The 15,321-nt window shown below is 37.3% G+C and overlaps 1 protein-coding gene across 7 annotated transcripts in view; it reads left to right on the forward strand.

The window, feature by feature from the left end:
• Positions 1-15,321, forward strand: part of HDAC9 (histone deacetylase 9) — a 794,698-nt gene that overhangs the window by 367,266 nt on the left and 412,111 nt on the right. For 5 of the 7 annotated variants that reach the window (XM_023544374.2, XM_064290035.1, XM_064290036.1 and 2 more), the window contains exon 7: positions 14,539-14,670. The exons of the other annotated variants lie outside the window; for them this stretch is intronic. In XM_023544374.2, the coding sequence (XP_023400142.2) occupies positions 14,539-14,670 (132 nt within the window). The remainder of the gene's footprint in view (positions 1-14,538; positions 14,671-15,321) is intronic. 7 annotated transcript variants of the gene reach the window in all.

Below are 15,321 nucleotides of genomic sequence, written 5' to 3' on the forward strand. Positions count from 1 at the left end.
TCCACTGAGGCAGAAGTAAATTTTCAAGAATATTCAAAAACCATAAAGATTACAAAATCAAAACTTTCAAAGGAAAATAAATAATAGTAAAACCTGCCTGAATGGCTTGGCAGGTTTCAAAACACAGAAAGAGTACAAGAAGCAGGTGGCATTTGTATAAGGTGGAGGCTAAACTCCTTTTGGTCAGAAGCTGTTGTTGACTCTTTGTCACTGGTGCTGCATATCTGTTGTACTGGGATGTATCTGAGCTGAGGGGTGGGGTGATGGTTTGGGGTATTTGAACGGCCAGATAGACTAGGGTTTGCCTGTAAAGACTTGAAATTATATTGAGGAAGATAACAGTTCTAAGGGATAGTAGTTAGTTTTTTTTTTTTTTTTTTTAATATGTATATGAAAAGATTGGCCAGGAAGCCATTTAAACTAAGTTGAACAATGTGATTTCCAAAAGAAATTAATAGAACCATCTTCTCTGTAATGACTTCATACAGAAATCTGGGAGGCACACCTGGCTCCTGGTTCACTTGATGTTATCAGATATTAACTTTTCTCATTGCTTGCTCTTAAAGCGCCTCTTCCTCGTCAAGCTTTTTGTTTCAGTTTAATCCCCATTCTAATTATCGACCGTGTTCTGCTTCCAGCACACCCCTGCCCAGTCTGTCCTTTCTAATGTTTAAATCTCTTCTTCCTACTCTCCTATTTAAGAACAATTTAACGCCTCTTCTATCATGTATAAGACTAAAGTCCCTCCATTGCAAGCACGATCTCTCTCACCCCTCCCCACTCTGCAACCCCATACCTCTTTGTCAGAGCAATACTGGACAAGTTGCAATTCCATGAACAATTCTGTTTCTCACTCACACAAGCCATTCCTAAAGTGTCTGCTTTAATAGTTTATTTAAAAAAAAAAAAAAAAGTTGCCATCAGGTCAATTCCGACTCGTCACAGACTGCCACATCATTCTCCTAGGAGTGGCTGGTAGGTTCAAATCGCTGACCTTTCTATTAGCAGCCGAGGGCTTAACCACTGTGCCACCTGGGCTCCTTTTAAAAGTTCATAAAAAACCAAAAAAAACAAACCCAGTGCCATCGAGTCGATTCTGACTCATATAAAAAAAATACTTATCTTTAAATGCTTAGTTCCACCAGTCCTCCCTAGGTACTCCATATTTTATACCAAAGATGTATGTCCCAATATGGGTTGTATATATCTCCATGTATAGACAGTGAAACCTGTGAGAGCCAGAACATGATGGGACTGTCTTGTTTTCCTGGGTCTCGCAAGTTTTCCACCCTTGACAGAGTGCATGCTGTCTTAACCACATTTCTGTTACTCATTTTAATGGAAAGTATTTGCGTTTTTCCTCTTGGACAGGTTTCTGCCTTAAACAGGTTCCAGCTTTCGTAGATTTTACTGTATCCCTGTGTTAAAAGTAAAATTAGTTACCTAGCTGAGAAATCTTTGAGGCAGCATCTGTAATTTCTTGGTACTGTATTTCCAGCATCTTCAGGGACCTCAAAATTGACATTCAATAAATTTTTCTCAAATAACGGAATACATATAGAGACTCGACGGCACTGGGTTGGGTCTCGGTTATATAGAGACTAAAATAGGAGCAGGTATGTATCTATAGAGTTACTATAGGGTCTCTGAACTGGAATTGATTTGATGGCAACGGATTTTTGTTTTTTTTTTGGTATAAATTTATCAAAAAGGGGTTCATATGAGTTGGAACTAACTCGACAGCAGTGGGTTGTTTTGTTTTTATTAAAGTAGCCCTAGCGATACAACAAGGAGCCCTGGTGGCACACTGGTTAAGAGCTCAGGCTACTAACCAAAAAGTTGGCAGTTGGAATCCACCAGCCTCCCCTCGGAAACCTTACAGGGCATTTATACTCTGTCCTGTAGGGTCACTATGAGTAGGAACTGACTGGGCAAGGGGTTTAGTTTAGTGGTACAACAGTTAAGTGCTCGCTGCTAACCAAAAAATTGGCTGTTGGAACGCACCCAGTGGCTCCCAGCTATCTGCTTCTGTAATGATTACAGCCAAGAAAACCCTATAAGGCAATTCTACTCTGTCACGTGGGATAGCTATGAGTCGAAATTGACTCAATGGCACAGAACAACAACAACAAAATACATCTAATTAAGTATTTTTAAAAGTTGAGAAATTTCTTTACCAAAAATTATTTAAGAATTTAATTTACAGTAAATTTTTGGAGGAAAGGGTTTGAGCCTTTGGATGGCTATAAACTGGGCAAGTCAAAAGAAAACAAAGGAAACAAAGTTTTCTCACGATCAAGGTGATGTTATAGTCCTTTTTATATTTTTATATTTCTTTTAGTTCTTATGGAGTGAAATGCCATATTAGAAGATGTTTTTACAATTTTATGGGAAGGAGCTAACATTTTGTAGATAAACATGACAGCAAAATTCAAAAGTAATGTATTTGAGGAAAGAAATTTGGCATTTAAAATTAGACAGTAGTTGACTTTTATCATTCTATTCAATACATGTGAACTCTTTAAAGTGAGGGGAAATGACGTTATTGTTCACGTATTTAGGCAAGAAAATTGAGGCACATTAAATACTTATCCCAAATTACATAGTTGGTGGTAGAGTCAAGACTGGAAAACAAATCCAAATTCTTATGAGTGATAACAAGGTGAGATTCAGGCTGAGAGCACAAGGAAGTACAATGACGTTTAATTCATGGCTATACCCAGTGAGTTAAGGGGATAGGTGTCACATTTCTGGGCTGTAGATTTCTGACTGTAAGGTGGTTTTCTGGGAGAAATTCTGTGCTATTCTAGCATGTGTCTCTCTCGAATATTGGGCTACTCCAATTCACATCTCACCCCCTAAAATGGTCCTTACCACCACATGAAATCAGTTCATATTTATGTTTACACATGTAGCTCTTATGAAGTCTCTGGGTTAAAAGGGCATTAGAAAGTTGTATATTCAAAAATAGAACTGCTTTTCTTGACATTTCTATTTGAAGAGTACATAAAAGATATATCTAACAGATGAGATCAAGAAAAGCATAAAGTACATGGTTTAGTTTTTTCATGCTTACCCAGGAATTAATTCATAACTGAAAGAAAACTTAGAACAGAATCAAATAATTCTGAATTTTTATTTATAATTATAGAACTTTAGAGGGCCTTTCTCTTAGACAAAAGATGAAAATATATGTATAAATCCAGACTTCTCTCAAAGTAGCACTTATTTAAGTTGTGAAATACTAACTCAAAGTAAGACTTTATTATAAACCTTCTTTAGACCTCAGCGGACACAAAAATTTATTTTAGAAAGTGGGTTGAAGAAGACTGAAACATGTTTATCATGTAGTTTTTTTTTAATGAAGATAATTAAAATATGTGCCATATAGGTTTTCAGAATTTATCTTTACTTAAAACTCATTGCCATCGAGTTGATTCTGACTCATAGTGACCCTACAGGACAGGGTAGAAATGCCCCATAAGGTTTCCAGGGAGCGGCTAGTAGATTCGAACTGCCGACCTCTTGTTTAACAGCTGTAGCTCTTAACTACTGTGCTACCAGGGCTCCTGTCTTTTCTTAGGAAAATAAAATATTCAAAAAATTAAAACATATAAAGGAATTAACATATGAAGGTATTCTAGGCTGTATAGGATATAGATTTCCTTAACTCCAAAATATAGTATGTATGATGCTTGCCAGAAAAATGAAATTCCTCCTGCATTCCACATGTGATCTTGCCCAGAACATTCAACACAAATAAATTCTTAGAAATTAGAAAGGTTAAAGTTTAGCTAGTTCTCTTCCAAACAACATTTGAAACCCAGCTTTTTAATGTAAGTTTCCTTTTATATTTGCATATATGTAGGCATGCATTTATTCATTCAAAAACTGCCTACTGAAAACCAGCATGTCTAAGTTGCTAAGGACTAAGAAAGAATAAACACAAAAATCAACTGTTAATTACATTTACTGTTTTAAGTGCTATCTGTGGTAGAGTAATTTCAGTGAAGTCGTGAGGACTAGAGCCATATTGCAGTGGTTTGAGGTTAGGAAATGGCGGTGGCAAGTCTAAAGGTAAACTCTTTTAAAAACTTGACTGTGAATTGACATATAGATGCTGGTGATAGCTAATAAGATGTATAGTTTTTTGAACCAGAAGGACTTGAGCTTGTCTACCTGATACGACTCATAGAGACCCCACGTGAGAGAGTAGAACTTCTCCATAAGGTTTTCTTGACTCTAATCTTTAAAGAAACAGATTACCAGCTCTTCCTCCTGTGGAGCTGCTGGATGAGTTGAAAAGTCAATCTTTGGGTTAGTAGATGAGCGCTTAACTGTTGGAATCAACTGGACGGCACCCAACAAAACAACACATGATAAGAATAAAGGGCCAGAAGAAACAGGGAGTTGGAAGATGTAGGTTGAATAGCCTCTGTCAATATGCTATAATTTAGCTAAATTTTTCTCGATATTTATCTTTGAAGCCTTATCTTCCATTTAGCATACTTAATTCCTATTCCTTAACCTTGCCAGTTCCATCACCTGAAGGTTGTTGTTTGCCTAGAACGTCACTTCCCTCCCAACTCTACCTGTTAGACTCTCACTCAGCTCCCCCAGGACCTGCACTAAAGGCAAATTAATTTCCTTTGCCTGTACAGCCCCACACTGTTTATACTTATCACATGGCATGTATCGCAATTAGTCTATTAATTTTTCTTGCTAGACCATGAGTGTCTAGGAGACACAGGCTTTCTGTCATATCTTTGAGGCAGTTGTCTCAACATTTAATACCTTTTCCCACTAACTCAGTCACTCATTCAGTGAGAAGCTAATGAGTTTATTCTATGTAGTGGGCTCTGTGGAGTCCCTGGGTGGCACAAATGGTTGAGCACTCAACTACTAGCTGAAAGGTTGTCAGTTTAAACCCACCCACAGGGGCCTGGCTATCTGCTTCCAAAAGATCACAGCCTTGAAAAACCATGTGGAATAATTCTACTCTGAATACGTGGGAACACCATGAGTCGGAATGGGCTTGATGGCAACTAACAGCAGTAGATACTTTATTGGTGCAAACAATGGGAACATAATTGGAAATGTTCTCAGTTTTTATGAAACTCACTTTGGTTTTCAGTATTGTTATTTATTAGCTTGTAATTGAATTTAATTAAACAATAAAACCACCAGTGGCCTTTGAATTGATTCCAACTCTTGGCAACCCTATGTTTTTCAGAGTAGAACTGTGCTCCATAGGGTTTTCTAGTAGCTGAGTTTTGGAAACTGATCACCAGGCCTTTCTTCCCAGGTGCCTCTTGGTGGACTTGAGCCTCTGATTTCTAACGTGAACCTCCAATTTAGCAACCAGAGTTTGCAACACTTAATGACTCCCAATTATTAAACAATGGAACCAACTGAATGCAACTTTAAGTTTTACTATAAAAAGTGATTAAATATTTTATAACTTATATTTTTTGTCTACCCAAAGTTATATTGTTTGGATTAAGGTACTTTATGTTTTAAAAATGGTAATTTGTACTTAAAATATATACAAAAATTAAAAAAAAAAAAATTAGTCCTTTGCTCCGACATTCAAAAACAACGACATTGATTAGCAGTTTGTGTATTAATTCATTCACTGAGTAAGTCTGCTGATTGCCAGCTGAGCCAGCTGAGCACCAAGCATTCTTATAAGTCTTGAGAAAACACCAGTGAGGAAAAGGCAGCAGGATTCCATGTACAGTACTACTCTTAAATTGAGGCAACGATAGTTCCTGCCCTGGGCATCTGAGCTTTAGAGAGCTCTGCTCTGGTCCACAGATACTAAAGAAAGTTGCCCACCCAGAGCTAGGAACCCTCCCATTCTAGACCACACGCCTGTTTGTCCCTCGCCTCCCCCCAAAAAAACATTGCTGTTGTATCAATTCCAACTCATAGTGATCCTACAGGACAGAGTAGAACTACCCCCAGAAGATTTCCAAGGCTGTAACCTTTACAGAAGCAGATTGCTACATCTTTCTCCCATGGAACCGCTGGTGGGTTTGAACCACTGACCTTTCGGTTAGCAGCTGAGTGAATAACTACCCAGGAGCCCCAAATCGTCTTCCTAAGCTGCCCTGAGCTACTTCCAAGGACTCAGTTGTACTCTATGCGTGCCCAGTGCTGTCTTTTCCTAATCGTAGTTTGCTCTTGTTGTTGATGCTTGGATGTGTGAGAAACATAAGAATTGAATTTCCATTGACACAGAGATTCACAGACATGATGTGTATAATCCTGCAATATTTAAACGCAGAACATTATAGACCACCTAAATGCTCAGTGTTCTCAAATGCTTAAACAAAATATGGCATATTCACACGTAAATGAGGATAAATAACATATGATATATTCACAAAATATATGTTTTAAAAGAACATTTAAAGCCTGGAAAATGACTCATAATGGTTTTTTAAGTAAAAAAAGAAAAGAAAAGAAATGGAATGCTTTTAAAGAATGTATAATTGCCTGGGAAAAGACTCATAATATATTGTTTAGTGAACCAAGAGGATACAATCAAATATAATACAATTCTCGTTTTCAAATACTTTTACAATGAAAACATTTTAGCAGAGTGTACCCAATCCTTCCTCTACTTTTTACCTTGAACTTGTATGACTTACGTAATCAGAAGCAATAAATGTTATTAAAAATAAACACTTTTCAGAAGACAGCACTGCAAATTGAGTAACATTTACAAATATGCTTTATGAAAAAGACTAACTCTCCTGACAAAGGCATAATTGGTATGTTTTCAGGAAGGAAATGGATAGATGTCTGCAGTAGTATTTCTGAATGAACAAAGAAAAGTATTATAATTTCTCCAGGAAATTGCATTTATATGGTACCTTAAATATGGCTAGTTGTTAGAAGTAAAATTATCAGAGAAAATTTTTTTTTAATTTTTATGTATTAATTAAAAGCCCGTTGGCATGGAGTGGATTCTGATTCATAGTGACCCTATAGAACGCAGTACAACTACCCCGCAGGGTCTCCAAGACTATACATCTTTACAGAAGCTGGTGGGTTCAAACTACTGACGTTTTGGTGCACAGCCGAGCCAAGCACTTAACCACTGTACCACCAGGGCTCTGTATGTAAATTAAAAAAAAAAAATTATATCATGTTAAATGAGTATAACAAAAATAGGTAGGTTAGAAATTTTGTTCCTCTCAGAATGTATAAAATCTGACTCATACCATTAAAGACTCATATTGTCCAAGCCAAAAAAAAAAAAAATGCAGTTTTGTTTTAGGTTAATTGTACTATGATGAATGCTGATTTTGAAAATACATACCATTTGTCTAATTATGAAACTTTTAATTAGAGTAACCTCTGCCTCTTGATCAACTAGATTAGAGAGTTTACTATATCCCCGAAGTGTGTTTTCATAATTGTAATAGTTACTTAGTTGAACAGTTCACATATGGCATAGATTTAGCCTAGGTGAGAGAAGTGACTGGGGCAGGAACTACTCCAGGAAACCAAATCTTCATGAAGTAACTTCAGAGTAGAGTCAGCACGTGATGGATTATTTGGGTTTGGTTCCAGCAGAGAATGTTAGGGAACGACAGTGCCTAAGGTAGTACCGTGGATGGGCGATAACAGCAGAAACCCATGAGAGGGAGAGGCTGTCAGATAAACCGACAGATACCCAAGCACAGAGGGGGAGAATAGGACAGTGCCAACTAAGGGATCTGAGGCTGATGGTGAAGTCCTGACTTTCACCTATGATGATAGAGCTAAAGGTGCATGCAGGTAGAATTGTGGCATCTCCTAAATATTCATTAGTATAAACATTTATTAATCTAGAACTAAAGTTGATGACTAATTAATAATAGTATTAGCCATGACTCAAGGGAAACATTTTTCTTTTCTCTTTAGATTCATTCCCACTGGGAATGAAGAATTCCAATATACCGTGATACATGGTATTGAATTTTTTGGGTAAATAATTGGTGGGGAAATTATTCATAACCTAGGATTAAAAACAAACAGAGACAAAATTCACACAGTAGGTAATCACTCTTTGTGGATTGTGATATATTTATGATATAGAACTAAATAGAAATTATAAACAGGTCAATTTAAAAAATGAGTTAAATTTACGTAAAAAGTCAATTATTGACCATAAGGTATTTTAAATATATACTGAGTAAAAGACCAGAGAACCATTGTTATTTTTGTTATTGTTGTAAACCATTGTACTAGGAAAAGGGGTAGACCAGTTGTAGTTGGTCTAGAGAAGGACGTCATGCTTGGCAAAATAAAAGGTCAGTGAAAAAGAGGAAGACCCTCAACGAGACGGATTGACACAGTGGCTGCAACGATGGGCTCAAGCATAGTAACAATTGTGAGGATGGCTCAGGACTGGGCAGTGTTTCGTTCTGTTGTGCATGGAGTTGGTATGAGTCGGAACCGACTTGACGACACATAACAACAACAGTTGTAACCATCTATCACTCTAGTTACCTTTTTTATTTTGTCTTGTTTTATTTTAATATAAGCTTCTTAGTCTTATACATGGACTGCATTAAAGACCCATTTATTCAACATGTATCTACTGAACACCCTTTTTGTAACAGCCAGCTAAGTGAGCTAGAATCTTTATTCCATTCCTTTAATCTCCCACCACGATATATGCTAGGCATTGATACTGCTCTTTTATAGATGATAAAATGATTCACAGAGATTACACAACTCGGCCAGGGTTACAGTTAGTATGTGAAAGAGTTAGCATTGGGAACTGAGTTTGGTTTATTTGTATCAGAGGTATGTGTGGTTTTACAAAAGATAACTGTGTGTCTGTTTCTGTGAGCACTTGTGTAAAATGACACATCAGTCTCCACTTAGTGAAACAACAAGTCTGGGCCTTGTCAGTTACTTTGCCTTGAAATCCTAATTTTTTAACCTGTGCTTCTGCTACCTGACTTTACTATTCTCTTCCCAATTTTATTCTCATACCTTGTCACCCTGAATTCATTCTACACCATGGAGATCAATATAAGAATAATGATTTGAAATACCTTTAGCTCTTGAGGCATTTTTTTCCAAATGTGTTTCATTTTGTTCAAAGTTTTTCAATTTTTTTTTTAAGTAAAAGGAGAAAAAGTTTTTTGGTCTGTCATCTTTATTTTAGTATTAATTGCTTCATTTAGGTAATGATCCATTTTTATGCAAGGTTATCTTCTCTGCAGGCAAATGCATTCATATGGGCAGACACACTATAAAAAGTTGCCTTCAGTTTCTTTGATTAATTGAGATGTAGAGAGTGATGGGTGTGGGGTGGAAAATAGAAAGGCAATTAGTGCAACTAAGCATGAAATACATTCAAATACAAGCAGAACCTCTCCCCAGGTAGTGATCTCTTTCTGGGCTCTGAGGATTTGCATCCCATTAGTAAGCCACTGGTATGGAAATCTTCAGCCTTTGGGGAGACCAGCACATTAAAAATGGAATTAACTCTAACTGCAGACTGAGTCAGCATAATAGGTGATTAATCCTACTATTTAGGCATATATCACGCAGAGCTTTGGTGTGTGGGCTTCAGAAATGTTAGGAGTGAGTTTATAGAGTGTGGCAAGGACCAAATGATGGCTATCTATCATCCCAACTCTCAGCCTCAGCACTGAGACACTCATATCTCTGTGACTCAAAACCAGTATTGAAATACAGGCAAAACCTTTAGCTAGAACCAGTGGAAATGGGTTTTAGTTAGAGAAGTTGTATATTGTGTAATTTGTGGAAATAAACTTACATTGCATTTTACAACATAGCAGTGATTCCTAGTTTTTAAAAACTTATGTCTTCAGTTAAGGAGCCCTGGTGCGCAATGGCTAAGCACTTGGCTGCTAAATGAAAAGTGGGCAGTTTAAGCGCATCGGCAGCTCCTCAGGAGAAAAGACCTGGCGATGTGCTATATTAAAGATTTCAGCCTAGGAAACCCTATGGGGCAATTTTACCCTGACACATAGAGTCGCTATGAGTCAGAATCAACTGGACAGCACACAACAACAACAATGTCCTTAACTGATAAAGATAAAAATATCACAATGCCTCAAATATTATCCTTCTCAATACTGAAATTTATGGCTTTTGCGTATCTCTACCAGCCAAGAGAAGTTGTCTAGCTTTACTTTCTTCAGAAATATTAGTGGTATTAAACACATTTTTTATTTAATTTCCAAATATAAAATTTATTGAAATCTTTATTTTTTAAAGCTGTGTGTAGTGCTTCCTGATTCCTGATAATCTTTCCTTTCTTCCCTTTCCCTCCTACTTCCCCTTTGAAAATCTCTTGATAGATGTTATTATCGCCTTTGAACAACTGCCCTTTAATGATTGCTTAGCCTAGGGTTTCTCACTGTTGGCATTATTGACATTTTGGGCCAGATAATTCTTTGTTGTAGGGGATTGTCCTATGTGTTGTGGTATGTTTAGCAGCATCCCTGACCTCTACTGACTAGATCCTCCCCCCATAGTGATCGGCAAAAATATCTCTAGACATTGCCACCTGTCCCCTGGAGGCAAAACCTTCCTGTGTTGAGAATCATTGGCTTACCCTAAGTAGACATTATTTCATTTGATTCTACACTAACCTTGCAAGACATGTAAAATCATTTGCCCCCAAATCCATTCCACATGTGTCAGAGGAGAACTTCAATCCACAGAGATTTCAATGGCTGATTTTTCAGAAGTAGATGGCCAAGCCTGTCTTCCAAAGCACCTCTGGGTGGACTTCAACATCCAGCCTTTCAGTTAGTGACGTAGTGAGTTAATTTCTTTGTACCTCCCAGGGTCTCTGCAGCATATGTAGGACTGTAGTAATCAAGGTTCTGGCACATCATACGAGTCCTAGACTCTTATGAAGGGACTACTTACAAAGAAGTGAGCAGGGTTAGAGGAAGTGCTTAGAAATGTTGAGACACTCAGAAAATGGCAACAGCAGGAAGCCATTCCCATCCCTCATGTTGAAGGAGCAAGGAGAGGAAATAGTGTTTTTGGAGCTCTGGAAGAGTTGGAGCCATGGAGCAGAGACTTCCAGAGGGAGTTGAAATGGGAAAGAGACAAGGCTATAGGGAGGGAAGCAGCACTATAGCAGGAGAACATGATCTACCCTGACCCCTCTCTCCTCCTTAGTCCTAATACCACCAGTGGGTTGAGCCCAACTGAAATCCAGCCAGCAAAGGCTAGGGGTGATGCAGTCCCTGTGGTTCAGCACCTGTAGGCTCAGAGAAGGAAGGAAAATGAATCTGTTGGAGCAAGTAGAGAAAAGCCAGCAAAACTATCCTCATTTTAAGATGAGAAACTAAGGCTTATAGATAAAATGTAACTCTCTTAGAGACAAATAGCTAATACATAAAACAGGCATTTAAACCCACATCTATTTGACTTCATCCACTACAAACCTGCCTGATTTGCGTGAACGAACTGATGTTCAGTGAGATTATGAATTATTCAAGGTTATTGATCTTAGTAGGTAGACTCAAAACCTGAACCCAGTTCTCATTCCTATATTGACAATCCCTCTTTTATGTTGACCACTAAAAGAAATTTAAGAACTGTATGCCCCTCTCATTCTCAAATAGATAGCCATAGTAATGAAAGCTATCTGCCAATTTTTAGTCTTTTTTGTTTGTTTTTCAGAAATGCTTATGGAGTTCTAGGTTACAGATAGGGTGTTTAAATGACATTATGCAGGTGTTTCCAAACCATTGGCACATTTTTGCCTTGACTGCGGAAACTCAGCCCCAGCAGTGAGATGTGTTAGGAGAAGGGGGAAGACTTGGATAAAATTCAGGAGATTTGAGATCCAGTCCCAGTTCTGCCATCACCATCATTGTAACCTTTAGCAATAGTATCAATCATATAAATTCCGTAAACATTTTTTCCCTTTCACATTTGCCCAGATCTTCACAGTTATCTAATGTGGTGGCCCTAAGCCTGTGAATTAATGAAGATACTAGACTTCATGTTTTACAAATGAATAATCAGGCTGAGAAAGAAGTGGTGTAGGTGGAACTCAACTCCACATCTTCTCGCTGAAGACAGTGCCTTTTCTACTCCACCCACTGCCTTTTGAAGTGATTAATCAATCAGTATACTCCCTCTGGACAACCAATCTGTAGCATTTCTTCCACTAGGTTTCATCATAAAGCTGTGTCTAGATCTGAGTGTGAGATACTTTGATTTTTGTCTTAAGGTTGATTTTAAGCAAGGCTACAGCTGATGCTAAGATACTTAGCACTTAGGGATTCACGGTTCCTCATTTTTCCTTTCTAAGTTGTAGATGAACATATTTATTACCTAGTGGTGCAGTTAAAGTGCTCAAACACTAACCTAAAGGTCAGTAGTTCAAACCCACCAGGTACTCCACAGAGAAAGATATGGCAGTCTGCTTCCATAAAGATTTACAGCCTCGGAAACCCTATTGTATAGTTCTACTCTGTCCTATAGGGTCACTATGAGTCAAAATCAACTCAGAGGTGATGAGTTTTTGGTTTTGCTTTTTCAGAAACTAGATTAGTATTTCTGGAGGAATTTTAATATATATATGTATAAACAGGGAAACCAATTTAAGTAAATTAATACAGCCCGATTTTCTCACACTAATAATGTCTGAATTGGATGCTAGTAATTGAGATTTGGGACTTCTCCCTTAAGTTAAATTGGAAAGTCTAGCAAAAACTTTAATCCTTCCCCAAAACTGTTTATCTACTTTGCCTTCAGGTGGGAAGCATAAGAAGCAATACATTTCAGCTCTCTCTTCCTCTGACTGACTCATTCTTGACTCTGATCCTTGAATTTTTTACTTTTACAATATTTCTAGGAATAAAATCAGGCATACAACATAAAAAAAGGTAACTTGCTTTATCATTTGTAGCTGAACTTAATCTTTCCTTCAAGTTCATATTAATGTAGAAAATCTAACCAACCCAGGAAAACCCATAGTGCAAGCCTTCTCAATCCAAGTTTAAAATTGCAGAGAAAGAGGGACAAAGAAAAGAATGAAGAGAAAACGAAAGTATAGACATTTGAAGTGTGAAAGCAAAAAAGATAGGAAAGGAGGGAGAAAGGGAGGGAGGGAGGAAGGAAGGAAAATCATTTGTAAATTCTACCTTTGATAGCTGTAGTCTAGCAAAGGTATGAAATCCCTTCAAAGAAAATAGTTTCACTAATCAAAAATATAGCTACATTACAACATTGTACTGATGGAGATAATTGGTCATACTTTAGAAAATCTGTGTTACAAATTTACGGCGTTCCTACAGAGGGAGGAGTGGAGGGGTAGTATTTTCAATGTTTAGAAGAATGGACTTGAGCCCGACTACCTGGGTTCAGATCTTGGGTTCACTCATTTACCTATGTGACCTTGGGCAAGTTACTTATCCTCTCTGTGTTTTGGTTTCACCCTTGATGTAATTAAGGTATAAATAGTATCTATTTCATAGAGATTTTTTAGGGCTAAACAAGTTAATATTAATAAAATTCTTAGAGCACTACTAGAACATAGAAGTAACTATATAAGTCTGTTATCATAAGTGTCCTGTTTATAATTATCATCATCATTAACATTGTCTTCAACAGTACTCCCACTGCCACCACCACCACCATCATATTGCTACTACACAAAGACCCAATCCAGTCTTTCCACTCTTCTAATGTATTATTGCTTAAAAACCTAATAAATAATTACAAATTATACAACCAAAGAAATATCAACACAATTTATCCTTTAGATAGGTATGTGAATATAGTCTGTCCAAATGCTTACTAAGTTAAAAAAAAATCATCTGTAAAACAAACAAAAGAAAATAATGTGTATTTGTATTTTGGAACATGTAATCTGAGTCAGAATTTCAATTTCAATAGTTGGTCATTCTTACTTTCATCTGATTATATACTGAATGTATAGAAAGGTTTGTTTAGCAATGACTCTTCTGGGTTTGGTGTTCTTCTACTGAGCTTGTTTTCCCAGGGTCTCAGGTTGGAAACTGCTGACAAAGAAATATTCCAGGAGTCAGAATAGTACATAAATTATATGCTAGAGACAATCAAAAGCTGCCACAGAGGTGTCTTCTTATTACCAGAAGTCAGGCCAGAGTCTCCAAAATCACATTAAGTTACTGTTTTTGTGGCTATCGAATTTCACCCTTGAGAGAATTAAGAGCACCGACAATGAAGTATAATAAATCTTACTGTGTCCCAAATATAATTAGTGATTCAACTTTCCGTTAACAAGCCCAATTCTGTTAAATAAAATATGTAGAAAACTTATATTTTTGCTCTTTTTTCATTTTAAGTAAAAAACATTTCACATGTTTCATAAAAATAATTACTATATTTGTCTGCTTAATTAATTGAATGCCAATGCCTATTTACATGCTTGGGGTTTTCATTTTAGAATGAGAAGGGACCAAGAAAATGGTGACCCTCTTTTCTACACAGGAGCAATCGGCTCTCTATTTTTTAATTTTTATCTATTCTCTTTGTCTCAATCCCCAGCCTCTGAGCCCAACTTGAAGGTGCGGTCCAGGTTAAAACAGAAAGTGGCAGAGAGGAGAAGCAGCCCCTTACTCAGGCGGAAGGATGGAAATGTTGTCACTTCATTCAAGAAGCGAATGTTTGAGGTGACAGGTAATTGAGGACTGGACAGACTCGCATTAACAAATGCTGGTAGTAGGACTGAAAAAAAAGTAGTTTAGAATAAACATACCTGCTGCTTATTAAAAGTTATTCTGAGGAAAAATATTTTTTGCAAGGAAATTATATTGAAAATTCTCAAGGAGTCCAGTGAACCTTGCTATGTATTCACCAACTGTGTCAAACAGGAAATGAATGGAAAACAGAGCTGTGTGTCAATCAAGGCGTAACGGGGGAATGGCAAAACTCACCTTAATCTTTTTCAGAAACAGGCAGTCCATTCTGGGAATGCCAACCAGGAGAATATAACTTTTAATGAAATTTGATCAGAAATAAGCAGAGGGAGGTCCAAGAGGAACACTTCCCCCATACTCAGGCATGAATGTACAAAATACATCTGGGAAAATTAAACTGCGTGGAACAGCAAAACCTTGACTTTTCAACAAATTTACAGAACTCATAAATGGCTTTATGTGTTTACTAGTGAACTGGGACTTATGGCAGGAGGGGGATATATTGGCTTTTATGAAGGGGAAGGAACTGTCATTTTCACTAGTCTCAAATGGAAGAGTTCTTATTTTTTTAGCTGCCTGGTTAGTAGTGGGGTGAACAGGTTAGGAAATTCAACCTGATGTCTTACAAACC

The sequence above is a fragment of the Loxodonta africana genome, chromosome 8, assembly GCF_030014295.1.
Source record: "Loxodonta africana isolate mLoxAfr1 chromosome 8, mLoxAfr1.hap2, whole genome shotgun sequence".
NCBI classification, from domain to species: Eukaryota; Metazoa; Chordata; class Mammalia; order Proboscidea; family Elephantidae; genus Loxodonta; species Loxodonta africana.